The sequence below is a fragment of the Alosa sapidissima genome, chromosome 15 (assembly GCF_018492685.1).
Source record: "Alosa sapidissima isolate fAloSap1 chromosome 15, fAloSap1.pri, whole genome shotgun sequence".
In the NCBI taxonomy this organism is placed as follows: Eukaryota; Metazoa; Chordata; class Actinopteri; order Clupeiformes; family Clupeidae; genus Alosa; species Alosa sapidissima.
Window position 1 is genome coordinate 28,405,431 of NC_055971.1, and position 16,569 is coordinate 28,421,999.

Consider the following 16,569-nt stretch of genomic DNA (forward strand, 5'->3'; position numbering starts at 1 on the left):
AATGATTAACTGTACAGAGAGAGAACATCAGCTACATTGCCTATGCATATGGCAGTCATTGTGTCAAATATCAAGAGAAAAGTGAAGGGAAACATAACCGTTATAAGGGTCAAGAGGGAGACACCAGAATAGTACTTACCTTTAATTTCGAGTTGTAGAACGAGTCTTGTGAAATATTGGTTTCTGAGCTGTCAGCAGACCTATCTCAGTTGGTTCTCTCCTGTTCCCCTTCAAATAGACCCAAGGCACAGGACTCAGTTGACCATTAACCTCACGATTGATTACAGCTGTTTCCTCACACATAAGCCTCTGAGCGCTGGTCTGTGGCTGCTGACACAAAGTTCACCTCCCCCCTCATTCACCAGCAGAGCACAGAGGCGGCAGAAGCTTGAAGTTGGATTCATTTCCTCTGTTGGTGGTTGATTGTATTTCACCTTCGTATAGATATTTTGAAGAGAGTTGGAATCATGACGGCGTCTGGGTATGGATACTATCGGACTTCCATTTTCCTGGCCATGTTTGTGGGCTACACCTTGTACTACTTCAATCGGAAGACCTTCTCGTTTGTGATGCCATCCTTGATGCAAGAAATTACCCTTGACAAAGATGATTTGGGTGAGTACATGTTTCTTGCGATACACATCTGGATTTCATTTATTGCCGTTGTTTATTATGAAAATAATATGCTGCTTTCAATTTAGCATTTTTTAGTTTCAAAAGTCAGTCAGTCTCTTTGGGTCCACTAAACAGTGAAGTCTTTAAAAATCTATGAATGTATTAATAGAAATGTAACATCCATGTCTTTACTGATGTCATGCTGATGTTCACCCTCACTAGGGTTAGGCCGTACAATTTAAGTGTCATGGTCTGAAACATGTGATGTGATAGGTCGGTTGTGCTTGTTCATTCTGCAGGCTTCATCACCAGTAGCCAATCGCTGGCCTACGCCATCAGTAAGTTCATCAGCGGCGTCCTGTCGGACCAGATCAGCGCCCGAGTGCTCTTCTCCATCGGACTCTTCTCGGTGGGCGGCATCAATGTGATCTTCTCTCAGTCGTCCACCGTGGCTGTCTTCTCTGGCCTCTGGTTCCTGAATGGCCTGGGACAGGGTCTGGGCTGGCCCCCATGTGGGAAAGTCCTCCGCAAGGTATAGTAGTACATCTTAAAGCAATGCCATGCAATTATTTCAAACTCACAAACTCACTGCTACAATGGCTTATGATATGGAAAATAAAGTCTCTGATATTGCCAATGTGTGCCCAGAGCTCTTAATAGTGCACTATGTAATGTTGTTGATCGGGTAGGATCATGACTAATTTAGTCGTTTTTTGATGAACTGGGTGCTGTCTTAGTGCTAAATGGTGTTGAATATTGACGCCAAGGGACATTGATATCAATTCTTCCATGGAGTTGCTTTAAGTCTTATTACTGTTTCACTTTCAAATGATGTGCAAAAATGCAGGTAGAATGAACTTCTTACTTTGCACCCTGAAGCAATGTGTCAACAATGTTGTGGCTTACATGAATGAGGCAAGTGGTAGTCATATGTTGAATCCGTTTTTAATGTTGTTTGGAAAGGTATGACAGAGTGGCATTTGATTTCAGTATGACCCATTTTTTTTCAGCAGCTTGTGCCAAATTGGACCGGTCCATTTTAACACTGCAATTTCTCCATTGTCAGTTATCAGTGAGCTGTCAAAGGTGTGACAGAGAAAGGGTAGGGCAGTGTTGGCTGAGGTGAAGGCTGAGTAGCACAGTGCTCAGGGTTTACTTCTAGTTCCGGTTACATGTCTTTATATGCTGAACCAGTTTAATGTTAGTAACACCACATTTTTTATGAATTACCAATTGACGCCCGAATCTGGCAGTGATGTCCTCTCCTCTCCTCTCTGCTCTCCACTCATCCCCTCCTCTTTTTCTTCTCCTCCCTGCTCTCCTTCCCTCCCCTCTCCTCTTTTCTTCCTCTCCTCTCCTCTCTCCCCACGCAGTGGTTCGAGCCGTCACAGTTTGGTACGTGGTGGGCCATCCTGTCCTGCAGCATGAATCTGGCGGGGGGGCTGGGCCCCATCATCGCCACGCTGATGGCCGAGAGCTACAGCTGGCGGACCACGCTCTCCATCTCGGGCCTGGCCTGTGTGGTGGTGTCTGTCTTCTGCCTGATGCTCATCAAGAACGAGCCCAGCGATGTTGGGCTGCCCAACATCGAGCCCGGAGCCAAGAAGGGCAAAGGAGGTCAGTCAGAGATGCAGTGGTTCTCAGTTCTGTATTTTGAGTTCCCAGAGAGCAGTTTGGTTCTGGAACTGATGCGATCAGAGTCAACTGCTGCCTCACCATAAACCATAACCCTCTTATCAATTACCTAGTCAGTGAAGAAGAATGGTGACTCCAGGCATGACAAAGGGGATACCATTATATTAGAGTTATGAAGACCGCAATGGCTCTTCATCAGACAGTACTGTAAATTGTGTTGCATAGGTTGACATCAAGATGAAAATGTACATTTCTTTTGTAGTAGGTCTTTAACCTTTAGCCCTTGTGCTGTATGTACTGTATTGAGATGCTTCATATTTATATCTATTATCTGAGATGTGGAAATCAGATGTTATGTCTTGATGGCCGAAATATTGGGATTGCTTGTGGAAGGGTGGTTATATAGAGTGGTTATCTGAACATAGTCCTGTTCTGATGAGGAACATCAAGAGGCAGTTTTGTAAGTAAATACTCAAGAGTTTTGAACTATTGGGACTATGTGTGACCGTCTAGAACTCATGTCTGACACTACTTTTTTTCCTTAAAATCCTCCCATGTTTGTCTCACTTGGTTGGTGATTGTTTTCTGCATGTGCGGACTATTGGACCCCGACACAGGGTAAAGTCGGGGCCTGTGTGTGTGACAGAGAGGTGTTTATGTGTGTGAGGGGTGTGTGGTCTTACACACTCCTCTGTGCTTTGAAGTCCAAGGTCAAGGCCAATAAGACCTTCTGGACTCTGGACCAGTATGTGCCCCACGTAGGACGAACGTGAACAAGTTGCATTCTGACTGTGTGTCCATGTTAACTGATACGCCTCTCTCTGTCTGTCTGTCTGTAACGTCCAGATTCCTCCAGTGACGACAGCACCCTGAAAGAGTTCCTGCTCTCCCCTTATCTCTGGGTGCTGTCGCTAGGCTACCTGGTGGTGTTTGGTGTGAAGACCGCCTGCACTGATTGGGGGCAGCTCTTCCTGATCCAGGACAAGGAGCAGTCAGTGCTCATGGGTAATGTAGTCCTCAAAGCTAAATGAATGAACTACACATTTAATTAGACTACAGCCAGCTGATGACGGGCAAAACACAACTGCTGATTCTCAGTGTCCACAAAGAACTATTGTATTTTGGTCCAAAGCATGCCTAATAAGATTACACATGCCCGTAGTTACTGAAATATTTGTTTTGTTGTGTCTCTTCAGTTGTGTAACTTTTGATTGTGTAACGCTACAGGGAGCTCTTTCATGAGTGCCCTGGAGATTGGAGGCCTGGTGGGAAGCATTGCTGCTGGCTACCTCTCGGACCGAGCAGTGGCCAAAGTGAGTGGCCGTCTCTTGACCTGATTAAATTTCATGTTTTAATTTCTGTGTACACGTTATCAGTTACAAGCAGACATGTTGTTTGACTAAGCATCCAATGATCGGTTCAGTTCGCTCCAGTGTAATGATCTTCAAGATGAAAAGATTAGATCATTTGGATATATAAGCTGTTTCAAGTGTCTTATTTATCTGGATAGAGTGAAGCAAAGAGTTGTTATTTCCGGGCAGCTATTGATGTTTTTTGGTTTTGTTCTTTGTGAATAGCATGGGCTCAGCATTAAAGGCAACCCTCGTCACTCCCTCCTGCTGTCAATGATGGCAGGGATGTGCGTCTCCTTGTACCTCTTCCGAGTCACAGTCACTCCAGACAGCTCAAAGGTGAGATCAGCAGTCTTTATTTTGCAACCAGTTGCCAGTGGCAGTTTAGGATCTAAATAATGTGTTTAAACTGGGGCAACCCTTAGACCTTAGCCCTGGCCCCTGTGCATGTGCATCTGGGAGCATGATATAGAGGCAGCTGAAGCATTTCGTTCATGGAGCGTATGCTGCAACAATCAGGGTTCCCACGGGTCATGGAATTTCTGGAATATGATGGAATTTTAGGAAGTCTATTGCAGACGTGGAAAGTCAGGGAATATGGTCATTTTTGGGGCAAAGTCGCGGCGTAGCCTGGCTGTTAGTCTTCTGTCAAGACTACCTGGCTCACAGTAGCAATGACAGGGGGGAGACCACACTGTTTGTACAGTTAAATCCGGATAATTTATTAACACATTAAATTAAACGCTGAAAACATAATTTGAATAAATAACCATATCAAGTCTGTAAATGTGAAGCAAGAAAAAGCTAATCAAAAGTGTAGTGCAGATCAGTGAATTGTAGGCTATATGTAGTGCAAAAAGGAGTAAAATAGTGCTGCATGGAGGCCAGAGCAAAGCCCAGCTGAGCTGAGCAGTGCCGAGCTGAGCCGAGCGCAAACAACTGGCAGGAGATGTTTTTGAACAGTCCCGCCAATCAGCTGCTGTCTAGCCCAGATGGACTGACTTCAGACTGGGGGGAGAGAGAGACCGCCCAAACTTATTCTTTCAAAGGTGGAGTGAGCACACCTAGCACAGGAAAGCCGGGCGTGACCCTTTGTGACTACTATCCATCTGGCATCTTTTGTCTTTTTGTTATGTGTCTTGTAACTTACAGTATGTGGAGCGCTTTGTGTTGCACTCTGTGCATGGTAGATGCACTATAAAAATAAAACTGACTTGACTTCAGATCAAGTCAGTGTTGATAGCATTCTGCTGGAGAAATAGAACCGGTAGTATTCTGTTCTTTGACTTACTGGGCTTAGAGTAACTAAATCCAAATCTCAAGATCCCAAGTGATCAACTGGGGCATGCCCTCATTGGCAATGTTGTATGTCTGTGTTGTCTCTTTGGTCATGTTTGTTTTTCTATTATATTTCCTGCAGCTCTGGATCCTCTCTCTTGGGGCTGTATTTGGTTTCTCTTCATATGGACCAATAGCATTGTTCGGTGTGATAGCCAATGAGAGTGCCCCTTCAAATTACTGTGGAACTTCACATGCCATTGTTGCTCTCATGGCCAATGGTAAGGCCTTTTGAAATGAATGTTTTAGTTAGTGCTACGCACATTTCAATGATAAACCTAAAGAAGCTGTGACTATTTAATCTGTACAGAGTAGTCATACAATATCATATAAAAGCTCAAAGGCTCATAAAGTCATGAAATATAATAATAATAAAAGCTACATAAACAATATTATAATATCATCATAACATTAACAAATGTAAACAGCAGATTAGCTGACATGTTGTGATTGAGTTGATGTTATGTTTTGGCAGTGGGTGGCTTCATGTCTGGACTGCCCTTCAGCACCGTCGCCAAACACCACGGCTGGAACATGGCCTTCTGGGTTGCCGAGGTAACCTGCATCATCACTACGGTCAGCTTCTTCCTACTGCGCAACATCCAAACCAAGATGGGCCGCATCCCCAAGAAGGCCGATTAGGCAGCTGCTCGCTAAGAATCATGGGACATGTGGCATCCTCTTCTTGCGTAACGAGACCATTCTCAGTACACAGTTCTCCATCTCCGTCATTTGTATTACAACATTCTGGTAAAGAATTCATACATTTACATTTCGTTTTACATTAATACGTTTTTAAAGACTTTACCTGTCGAACCAGCACACTAATTAAAGGGGAGTCGGCAATACTGGAGAAAGATTGTTGATATTTGAGCTCAACGGCCAAACAAACAAACGCCTCTCCCTTAAGTGTTTTTTTCCCTTCAGCAGACATCTCACAGAATGGACAGCTTGTGGATCATGAGGATCTATTCGCTGAATGTGAAAAATGAATGTCTTACAGCCAGGGTAGGGTATACCGGGTGCACAACTGAAGCGCTGTAAAATAATTTTAGAAGATTAGTCTAATGTGTGCCGTGCTCGCACATCTGTAGCCAGTTCCATTGTTTACAGTGGAAGCTAATGGTCGCAGCATACGCTCCCCAAACAGAAGGCTTCAGTTGCGTAGTAGTCTGCCCACTTCGCCAACTTTCCCATTAAGTCATAATTCCTAAGAGCACACAGTGCCATCTCAACATATGAGGGGATTAAACACCACAACTGCTTAGGGGGAAACTAAGCACCACAACATCTTATCATCATAATAAGGGTGATATTGCAAATCTCTGCTCAGATCTAATCTCAGTTCTCAAAAGGAAATGACCCAGAAACAGTCATCTCAAGAGAAAAGGCTAAAAGTTTTTACTCTGTTACTCTGTACACACTCGGGACACACTTTAGATCTCTGTCCCTATCTTATTTTTTTACACAGCAGTATTTGTGTCTATTTTCTCTACTTAATATGTTGTGCCGAACATCAAAAACCGAATGGGGCACCACAGTACGACTTTGTAGGAATTACCAGTCGCCATGGTATTTTACTACAGTATATAATAGTGTATTGCAAAATATTTGAATTGCATGTCATTTAGATATTTGCATATAGTCTCACTTCACAAGTTATGGAATGTCAACAAAAAGCAATGATTTTGGTACTGATGTGCCTTGCCATATAAACTAAATGTCTCACTTTGTAACACGAGGGGTATTAATTTAGAGTTAATCGAGTATTAAAACCATCTCTGTCTCACCAGCGTTATAGTTGGACTCATGCAGGGAAATATGTCTGATCTCTGTTTCTCCTAGTTCTACCTCCACTCTTCATTCCATGTAGATGGCATTTGAGTGTTGTTAAGTGTGAATATTAGTTTTGACGACTTAATGAAAAATGAAATGCTATTAAATTGCACAATTGCACATGAAGACAAGCATGATATACTAAAACTGCATTAACTTTTTTCAGGGCTAAATCCTGACAATTTTGCAGTGTGAGTTTGATGATTGACCAAATTAATTTAAACAATGTCATAACTGAACTGGATTGTGAAATTATAGTTCAGTATAAACAATAATGAAACATTGTGAGTTACTTGTTAGACAGCTTTGTTTAAAAAACAAGCTATATCTGAAATTGCACAGCGCATGTAATACTACAACTACATTCCCGTCTCAGTTTCAATTCTGACAACTTTGTAACTTTTGTGTTGTGAATATGTTTGTCCTTGCTATTAATTTAATTACATTCTTAATAGAAGTATTATTAAAGTTTGGTGTAATGACCACATTCTACATGGTGTGTGCTCTGTCATTCTTGTTTGGTAATAACACTCTGTATACTCATTCAACACCAATAACAACTCCTAATTCCTAATGAAACCTCTCCTATTGGGGTTGGTACGGGGCGTATTGCCTCTGCCGACAAGGTCAAATTTTCATTGCAGATTGTTTATTAGCAGGATCACAAAATTCTACAAGTCTGAGTTTCATGAAACTTGGTGGAAAGGTGTGGCCTGGGTGAAATCAGACAAATCTGTGATTGCATTTGAATTTGCTCTGCAGGTCCATCAAGCAATACTTCAAAAGTCACAGAAAACCCATGGACTAACCACAACCGCTTATCCAGCATGGGTCAGGCTTTATACGATGACAGACAGGATAGCACTGTCAGGAGCACTCTTGAACACAACCAGTAGCTGTGCTGATGGTGTCCGTATTAAACGACACAGACTTGTATCTTCTTTGGAATTCATTTCTAAATAGCTGCATTCGAAATCTTTTGCTTACAAAACAGGTGTAGTTGCTGTACTTACGAAAAGATTCAGTAAGCATCGTTCTATGTACCAATTTAACTTTAACTTCACTGCTGTTTACACCCCCTTGGAAATCAGAACTGAACGAAACATTTCCAGACAATTCTCTTTTGAGAATCTGTCTGGTGATAAAGGTGTAGTATGGACCAAGAAAGAGACCGTTCAATTTAGCAACTGACTCACAGCATGCCTCAACAAATTTGATTTCACTTTTGCTACTTCTATGAGAAGGCATTTGGCCTTAGCAGAGGTCTGTGCTCCCCAAGTACTTACTAATTCAGTGTAAAGGGAAGTTGGTCCTCAGTATCCACTTCACAATCAAAGGAAATGATGTAACGGCATAAGTCATACAGACTGCAGACATATTATTTATATTATGTACAAAAGTGACAGAATGTTATGCAGTATTTACAGTGAAATAGCTTGAAATAAGCAACAAAATATGTCAAACCTTTCGACACAAGCAATCCTCAGTACAAACATTGACAGACTGTATGTGTCGACCTTCAGAACAAAACAAGGACACAATGATGGGGAGCACACCTTAACTAGGCAACACTGCACCTTAACGTTGTCAAGAAAATTTCACAAAATCTGAAGGACAAATCTGCCATTGAAAAGTTCCCAGCCAGTTCTTGCCATCTTTCCCAACAATGAAAATTAAAATCCATGATGATGAGAAGAACCACAGGATGGAGATGAGGCGTGTGCTGTGACTGAAGGTATGCCAACGCTTCCTGTGTGAAGTCTGAGGTATTTGACCCTTCTCAGTTCCTCGTTCAGTTTAAGAACCAGGCCCAAAGGTACCGGCTTTCTCTGCAACCTCCAATGAACCCTTCAGATTCTGGTCAAATAGTTCACACCTGAAATACATTTATTGGGTCAAAGATACGGAGACTTACCGGTAAGTTATTATCTTGAACTTTGATATTGTGTATGTACCACACATCCACATAACACTATGACTATTCCATTGTGTAATATACACAAGGTTGATGAGAAAAAAAATGGAATGGTAGTTACACACATTACTAACTAATATGTTCGGATTTGGCTTTAAGCGGACTTAGTCATCTCTAAGTAAATAAATCAGTCAACAATTCTACACAGATTAAACTGATGTAATTCTTACCTGATTGGCATCTCCAAAGAGTAGAAGGGATTTTTCAGTGCAAAGTCTGAGTAGATTTCATATATCTTCCTTAACAGCGCATCAATACCTGACTGTCTGGGGTCTGCCAACACAATGAACTTTATACCTGTCACAAAACAACAGACACAGGTTATTTTTCAAGAGATATGAAATAAATGTTATCTTTCCATGCAATACATAAAATCTAACTGTCCGAACCTGTGAGTGTCTGGAAGCAGTGCAGTTTGAAGGCATCAGTCTCCAACATCTCAATTCCAGAGCTGCCAGCCTCTGGTGACAGCTGGGAGCCAATTGCAAACAGCCTGATGGGTATGGGAACAGAGTTATACAATTATCAAAGTTATGCCAGTTAAAGCAGTGGTACCCTCTCCATGCTAGAAACCATCATCTCCACTGCTCTCCACTTAAGACGATGGCAAACAAAAACACTGAACACGGTAGCTGCACATTAGTATAGGCTAGCACATAATAATTACAACACTTTATATCGTGACTGGGTCTACTTACGAATGAAACATTGACGCAAGCATCAACTTTTCATTAGAACTCAGGCGAGCCCTGCCAAATTTGATTGACACAGGATAGTTGGCTGGCTCTTTAAGGTACTCAAGGATTTCCTTGCCTTCCGCTGTAAACTTGCCATTCACATCAACGCCATTGATCGACAGCACAGCATGTCCCACTGGAAATAATACAACATATCACTGTTTATCTATGGTAACGCTGTTGATTTTAGGTTCTTATAATGATACCCTGCAGAATACTTAGCCTGATTCAACTAGCTAGCCAGTCACACAGACCCACCTCTGATACCATCCCGCTGACCGAACGAGACTATAACCTTCTCGTCGTGAATCTTCAAGATTAAATCCAGGGGGAAACTGAAGGTCTTCTCGACCTCGGTTCTAGGAACATGATTATCATACTGATAAATTAATCCACCTGCCTTATTCACAACATACACACTGAAAATCGCCATTTTCTCCTACCAACCCAGCTGACACATTCGTCCTCGAGTCACGTGACCATGACCAACGATTAAAATAAATAAGTTGCTTTAACTGTAAAAGCGAATAGATATGATTGGAACCCTATGGATTGTGCATGAGTAAGTCAAATATGATGTCCAGACAGAGGATGCCAGCCATATCAAAATGTTAGATAAAATATTTGGTGGCATGCTCTCATAAATACTTCGTTTCCCATGAAAACATTCGCCAGCTCCCGGATGCACGCGGTGTCTTCTGGGCCTTGCGCGTGTTCCATTTCCTTTCTTTCCGACATCTTGACTGAGCAGCATCATGGTGAGTATTTTTGGGAGATTTTTTTTCTTAAATCTACCAATTTTTTGTACATATTGTAGAAATAAGCATGAATTTGAATTCATAGAATCTTGATTGACAAAATATATCCAAATGAAAAGTTGTAGTGAGTTCCGGACTCTAACAGTAATGTTTGAAGTTTACCCCGACTGCGGCATGCTCTGTAGCGTGTGGCCAAAAGGCAGTACATTGGTTTTAGCATTAGCGCATTGCTAGCCGTCGAAGCGTGGTGGCTTTTTGATGGTATGTCTTAATCATCGTTTATGTAGCTAAATTTGATTGCTATTTTCTGGTATGCACAAATTCTAATAAACTATGATTCCTTCCTGGTAAATGCAAGTGGTCTTAACCTTCCCATAGTTTTGACATACCAACAGTTAATGCTTAGGTAGTTGCTGTTGGGAAATGGTAGCCGCTTGCTAACTCAGGCCAGTTCTAAGTACCTTTTATCTTCATTTCGTAGATTCATCTGAGTAGTTATTGTCATTGACAATTTAGTTATAGTAGGCACTTTTATAATCAAAAGGTGTGTGTTTTTAATGTCCGATATGTAATGTAGAGGTGTCATCCGCTGGAAAAGCCTGTGGCCCTCTGACAAAAAAAAAGCCCATGAACTTTAATAATGCTCTATGTCTAATGACACCGTTTGTATTTTCTTCTACAGCCTCCCAAGGACGCGAAAAAGGGGAAGGACTCTGGGAAGTCCAAAAAGGACAAGGACCCAGTCAACAAGTCTGGAGGCAAGGCCAAGAAGAAGGTTTGTGTTCCAGCTAAACTATAAAGTCAAGACTACCAGATTTTGAGTTTTGCAATGAGCCAGAATTAACATTTCATTTATTTTTTTGTCACCGAGCAGAAGTGGTCCAAGGGAAAAGTGAGGGACAAGCTCAACAACCTGGTCCTCTTCGACAAGGCCACCTACGACAAGCTGTACAAAGAGGTGCCCAACTACAAGCTGATCACACCAGCAGTGGTGTCTGAGAGGCTGAAGATCAGAGGCTCCCTGGCCAGGGCTGCGCTCCTGGAGCTGCTGGGCAAAGGTAAAGATGGGGCTGCGGTTGATGCAAATGACCCGTCATGGTCCAGTGCCTGTGTTGGTCAAGTCGCCCAAAAGTGTAGGCTAAGCCCTGGGAATCTCTGGATGTGTTGTGCGTGTGTGTGACTAATTTTTTATTTTTTTTGTTCTTCTCTCTCTCGTCCTCTGGCACCGGGATTAGCCGGATAGAGCTATCACACTGCCAGTGCGTAATCCACAGCTCCGGCACGGCTCACCCCCTTAATAGAAAATCTACGTTTCACATGCAGTGTGCACACAGCATGCATATGTCCCAGGTTTAATGAGCTCATTAAAGATGCATAACAATTTTGCTATTGCTAGACTTGAGCCTGTATAAGTTGTCCTATTATACAGTATAACTATGCGTAGGACGTGGTCATATTTGAGGTCTATCCCGATGGACCCCTCTCTGTAGGGTCTTATCGTTGGAAACGCCTCAAACATAAAGCTTGTGGTATCGCTTTACCCTCATAGTTGTTACAATCAACCTTGTGGGCAAAAAAAACTGCAATACAAAGTTCCAACTGGGTGCTACAAAAGGAAATGTTATTTCTCATTTTTGTAAGGCCGGCCTTACACCATACGATTTTCGAGCGATTTCAGTCGGCAACTTCTTATCCAAAATCAGAATGAAATCATGGGAATTACTGGAGTTGTGCCCCGCTCCTGTAGGCTACAGCTGTAGCCTATATGAATGTTATTTTGTTTCTTATAAATAATTAGTTGGCTATTCCATGTGACAGAACAACTATTTGTTAGGGATGTCACACATGAAACTGCTGCAGAAGCACGAAAATATGACTTCTATATGAGTAGGCCATCGTTTCAGATACTGTTGATCTAGTGCATGATGGGGAAATAATTTAAAGGAATCTTGTTGCAGTCTTGTAAATAGTGACCCTGCAAGATCCTTAGTCATTGCAAAATCATAGTCTGACTTAAACTCTAATGGCCACCTTACACCAAACAACTTTGACAAGATTTGGGAAAGAGTTTTGAAAGATTGTAGTCTTTTATCTAATGCCCCCCATTCAAGCTTTACTCAATCTTTCAAGAATCTTTCCCAAATCTTGTCAAATTTGTTTGGTGTAAGGAGGCCATAAGTTGTCTTTAGATGTGAGCGGGTCTGAGACTAGTCTTTCAAAAATCTTTAAGTCTTCTGGTGTAAGGATGGCATAAGTCACTTTGGATAATGGGGTCTGTTATATGAATAAATGTAATGTTGTAGTCTTGGTTTTTGAGGTATCAAACAATGTTATAAACTATAGCCTACCATTGAAGTGTCATGCATTTAGCAAAGTGATGACCGGTTTCCACAAAGATTCTATTTGGAGGGTTTGAACAGTATTGATACAATAGACAGTTCAGAATGATGGCTATTTGTCTTGGTAAATTGATTTCATTGGTATTTGCATTACATTAACTACAGGGTGTCAAGGTCCTCAGCATAATAAGTTCCACAGCAGACTGTTCTGAAATGACAATTGGATGCACCAATGTTTGCCATCAATTGAGGTTATTAAAAAAAAAGTGATTGATTGTTAGGTTTTATTGACATAATTTGGGAGAATTTGATTTTCATAAGATGTTGCTGTGCCATCAATACAAATGACTGAGGATTTGTCTGCCTACTAGTAAATAAACAAGCCATCAGCCATCTAGACTCTTTGCCGTATCGGAAAGGCCAGAAATGATCCACCTTTTGCTCTTGATTTCCCCTCTCAAAATAGCAGTGTTGGTAACATGAATAGTGATGGTTTTGAATATATTTCAAATTATTTGCGTTCACACCTATAGTATACAGTATTGATGTTTTGATACTAATAATATTGTCTTTACTTCAGGCATGATCAAGCTGGTCTCCAAACACAGAGCACAGGTCATCTACACGCGTAACACCAAGGGTGGTGATGAGGAGGGTGCCGTCGTGAAGGATGCGTAGAGGTATGTCTGTCCATCACACCAGTATGAACATGGACACGCACTGCTGCACCTGCAGGTGCATTACACGTAATCTTTCTTGTGGCCACCATACTCGCACACATAACACATACTTAACCTGTCTTGGTGGTATGAGCCTGAAGGATCAAAACTTAGGTACATCGATCAGGGTGTTCATTGATTTAAGGGAATTAATAAAGATCCATTTGAATTTCATTTTGCTTAGGATCTTAATGTTCATTTTAGCAAAGTGGCCTCTGATTTCCTCTTGTACTAAATCTCAACTTGCCCATGACCATTATGCATTATTTTTCTGTGTGCTGTGGGATGCAGAGGTCTGGCCCTTTTGTCATTGTTGTGTGTGAGACTGTCTTACTGAGGTCTGTTTCCCCAAAGCATAGTTGCTTACTATGATGGCAGCTACCTTGGTAGTTTAACTACAAAATGTGAGTGTAGATTGAGTTACACATGCACAATCATTTAAGCTTCATGTTGTCTCGCATGATTTTCATTTTGGAAAATTAAAAAATAAGCCTAATTTGTTAGCATAATTAGTTTGGTACTAAAATGTGACCGAAATACTACCGAATTTCAACACCGTATTTCTGTATCGTTAACATATGTGTAACGTGTGACTCAAATACAGTCAACTCAGATTTGGCAGTGAAGCTAGCACGGAAGATGCATTGTAGTTAGCAGCTATGCCTTTGGGGTAAGGCACCCCAGCATGGTCAGTGCTGGTCCAGAACATGTTATGAGTACTGAATACCCCTTGGGATTTAGCTATATGATCTTAATCAGTAGTTATGAGTACTGAATACCCCTTTGGATTTAGCTATATGATCTTAATCAGTAGTTATGAGTACTGAATACCCCTTTAAATTCAGCAATATAAGCTTAATCAGTAGATTTGGAAATGCTGTTCATTTGACTCGATTACTGTTAGACACTACCAAAATGTCCATCTGATGACTTGTATTGACAAACTACTTTTTTTTTCTTTCCCCCCTCAGAGTCTGATGCTGTTGCCTGGATATTTGTAAATGGAAAATTGAATAAAAACAAAAAAAAAAAGTTTATGTGCACGTTTCATTTGTAATTCCCATTTCGACGCATGCATGCATCAGTTTCTCAAAGCCGCAGTGGATTTTGCCTTCTGTTCTGTAGGGATCAAAACTACTTCATAGATGCTCAGTTATTCAGATCTGCCTAATTTATGCAAGAGTAGCTTGTAGGCCCTCAGAAGCCAGGATGTATTAATAAGGTCTTCAAATACACAACTTTTGTACGTGACTAGGTATTTAATGATAAATGTGTCGTATCCTGTCTATGAAGCCTTTGAAGACTAGTTCAGTGTTATTAAGAATTCACAAAGGCTGACATTGGACCCAAGTTGGCGAGGCAACCATTCCTTGGAGCTTAAAACAAGACGTGCACAAACCGTAGTCAACACTGTTCACCATGCAATCACACTCAAGGGCAGACCTAGGATGCAATTAACTAGCTGACCGCATGCCAAGTTATTTGTGGCACTTTGGATCTTGAACTTGATAATTGACACTACACATATTCAAAAATGAAAAAATTACAAACATCCCTCTAACTTGCTGTCACTGTGGAAAGCCAGCTGCATGAAGAAAATGGTCAGTGCTCTTATGGTTTCAAATCTACTGCTGTAGTCTAGATCAGTGTTTTTCAACCACTGTGTCGGGGCACACTAGTGTGCCGCAGAAAATTACCCAAATGTCACTCACTGGTCCAGAAAAGCAACTGTTGCATCAAAGAATTTATAACCACATGCTCTCATTCATTGTATGATTGCACTATTTGTGGTATGCAGGCATTGTACAATGGGGGCCCCATATCCAGTATTCACAGAATCATCACATATCCAGTTCATAACAACAATTAAATTAGATATAGTCACCTACAAATGAAACGGAGGGCGCTTGTTTTATTGAGCAGGTCTTGCATAGAAGCCATAATAAGTCCATATCTGTATTATTTGAAGTTTTAGGCTATGGTATGTTTATTTTTTCTTCACAGAGGATGTTTGTGTGCCGTGGGACATTTTTAGTGTCAAAAGTGTGCCGTGGCACAAAAAAGGTTGAAAAACACTGGTCTAGATGAGCAAGGTTGGTTAATTAATAGATTTGTGGCCGTATGGAGTTGGATCATCTCGCACTGTAAAGGAGGCCACCTTTGGTTGGTCTTGTCATGAGTTAAATCAGACCCAAGAGCAGGCTCCAGTGCAGTCTGGTTAGTAAAGAGGATATTGGTCAGCCCAAAGCAGTTTCAGGGGTTAACCAGCAGAGGGAAGCATTTCATGCTTATTTCAGTAGCAGGGCTTTGAGGAATGAACTTTCAGAAAGATTGGAAATGGGCAATGATTTGTGTGGCTTCAGGCAGCCCTGCACTATGGGCAACACCAGGGAAAGGAAGGTGTAGGCTAGTAGCACAAATATATATTTGAGTGCATATCAGTGGACTATAGTTAGGGACTGTGATTATATTTGTATATATTTATATAAATATTTCCAATAGACGTTTTGGAGAGGCTAGTCTGCTGTCTGCTCATCAACAAAGATATCTCCGAGATAATATCTTGGTGGCCTGTAGCATATACCTGCAAGGCAAGCTGAGCTTATAACTTGCTGCGAGAGAAAGACGTATGGTTGTGCCTTCCTCCCAGGGTCCATAGGGGGCGTAGTGATGGATGTTGTCAGCTGTTTTTGCCCCGAGTGGCGGCGCGGTAGTCTTGCACGGGTCTTAAGTTGCTACCAGCGTGCGGGTGTGACAGATGTGCCACAGGCTCTTCCATCTCGAGTTGAGCTGGCATCTAGCTCTGTCCAGGGTTTTTAGTCTCGACTGCTCTCTTTGTGTCTGTCCGCATGTGTCTCCTGTCTCCTTATCTAATAGCTTATAATCTTGTGAAGTGGAGGCTTGATAAACAAAGGGATGGGACAAAAAAGGGTAACAAAAGTGGTGTTTTTGCATTGTGTTGAAAGAAGTGTGTCTCTTGTCTGCTGTGTTGAGGCTACTCTGTTATTATGGTTGGAGATGACAAGAAGGAACCATACTCTGATGCTCCGGCATAGTGCCCATAATGTAGGATATTCTGCCAAGCTTTTTATTGTATTCATGCTTTTGGCCTGACGGATAGACAGATGCAGATTTCATTGTTGTGACTAAACCTGATTTTGTTCTCTGTGTGTTGGCATTCTAAAGGAATTTGGAAAGTGCCTGGATGGAGTGCGTGCCTTTCTACCAAAAAAAAAAAAACTTGGACTCATATCCATTTTAAGAT

General features: G+C 41.6%; 3 protein-coding genes and 1 non-coding gene across 4 annotated transcripts; 3 read left to right on the plus strand and 1 right to left on the minus strand.

The window, feature by feature from the left end:
- The first annotated feature begins 1 nt into the window (after position 1).
- Positions 2-7,268, plus strand: slc37a4a (solute carrier family 37 member 4a). The gene is made up of 8 exons (XM_042062758.1): positions 2-615; positions 915-1,147; positions 1,989-2,232; positions 3,097-3,255; positions 3,478-3,563; positions 3,828-3,941; positions 5,023-5,161; positions 5,416-7,268. The coding sequence occupies exons 1-8, from the start codon at positions 468-470 to the stop codon at positions 5,580-5,582; spliced, it is 1,290 nt and encodes a 429-aa protein (XP_041918692.1). The 5' UTR covers positions 2-467; the 3' UTR covers positions 5,583-7,268.
- An 873-nt stretch (positions 7,269-8,141) lies between these two features.
- trappc4 (trafficking protein particle complex subunit 4) lies at positions 8,142-9,956 on the minus strand. The gene is made up of 5 exons (XM_042062762.1): positions 9,747-9,956; positions 9,450-9,624; positions 9,141-9,244; positions 8,922-9,048; positions 8,142-8,652 (listed from the first exon to the last, which is right to left on the minus strand). Exons 1-5 carry the CDS (start codon positions 9,919-9,921, stop codon positions 8,574-8,576), a joined length of 660 nt encoding a protein of 219 aa, XP_041918696.1. The 5' UTR covers positions 9,922-9,956; the 3' UTR covers positions 8,142-8,573.
- Positions 9,957-10,093: 137 nt separating this feature from the next.
- Positions 10,094-14,341, plus strand: rps25 (ribosomal protein S25). The gene is made up of 5 exons (XM_042062763.1): positions 10,094-10,246; positions 10,929-11,021; positions 11,121-11,304; positions 13,166-13,265; positions 14,276-14,341. The coding sequence occupies exons 1-4, from the start codon at positions 10,244-10,246 to the stop codon at positions 13,261-13,263; spliced, it is 378 nt and encodes a 125-aa protein (XP_041918697.1). The 5' UTR covers positions 10,094-10,243; the 3' UTR covers positions 13,264-13,265; positions 14,276-14,341.
- On the plus strand, positions 11,703-11,839 carry LOC121684712. Its single transcript, XR_006023184.1, has one exon. It is a non-coding gene; the product is annotated as a small nucleolar RNA SNORA18 (small nucleolar RNA).
- Positions 14,342-16,569: the final 2,228 nt, after the last annotated feature.

Coding starts and splice junctions, on each gene's coding strand:
- slc37a4a (XM_042062758.1), top strand. CDS start 468: ATGACGGCGTCTGGGTATGGATACTATCGGACTTCCATTTTCCTGGCC. Junction 616..914: donor CCTTGACAAAGATGATTTGG/GTGAGTACATGT, acceptor TTCATTCTGCAG/GCTTCATCACCAGTAGCCAA. Junction 5,162..5,415: donor TGTTGCTCTCATGGCCAATG/GTAAGGCCTTTT, acceptor ATGTTTTGGCAG/TGGGTGGCTTCATGTCTGGA.
- trappc4 (XM_042062762.1), bottom strand. CDS start 9,921: ATGGCGATTTTCAGTGTGTATGTTGTGAATAAGGCAGGTGGATTAATT. Junction 9,625..9,746: donor TCAGCGGGATGGTATCAGAG/GTGGGTCTGTGT, acceptor TATTATTTCCAG/TGGGACATGCTGTGCTGTCG. Junction 8,653..8,921: donor TCTTTGGAGATGCCAATCAG/GTAAGAATTACA, acceptor AATGTATTTCAG/GTGTGAACTATTTGACCAGA.
- rps25 (XM_042062763.1), top strand. Junction 11,022..11,120: donor GAGGCAAGGCCAAGAAGAAG/GTTTGTGTTCCA, acceptor GTCACCGAGCAG/AAGTGGTCCAAGGGAAAAGT. Junction 11,305..13,165: donor CCTGGAGCTGCTGGGCAAAG/GTAAAGATGGGG, acceptor TCTTTACTTCAG/GCATGATCAAGCTGGTCTCC.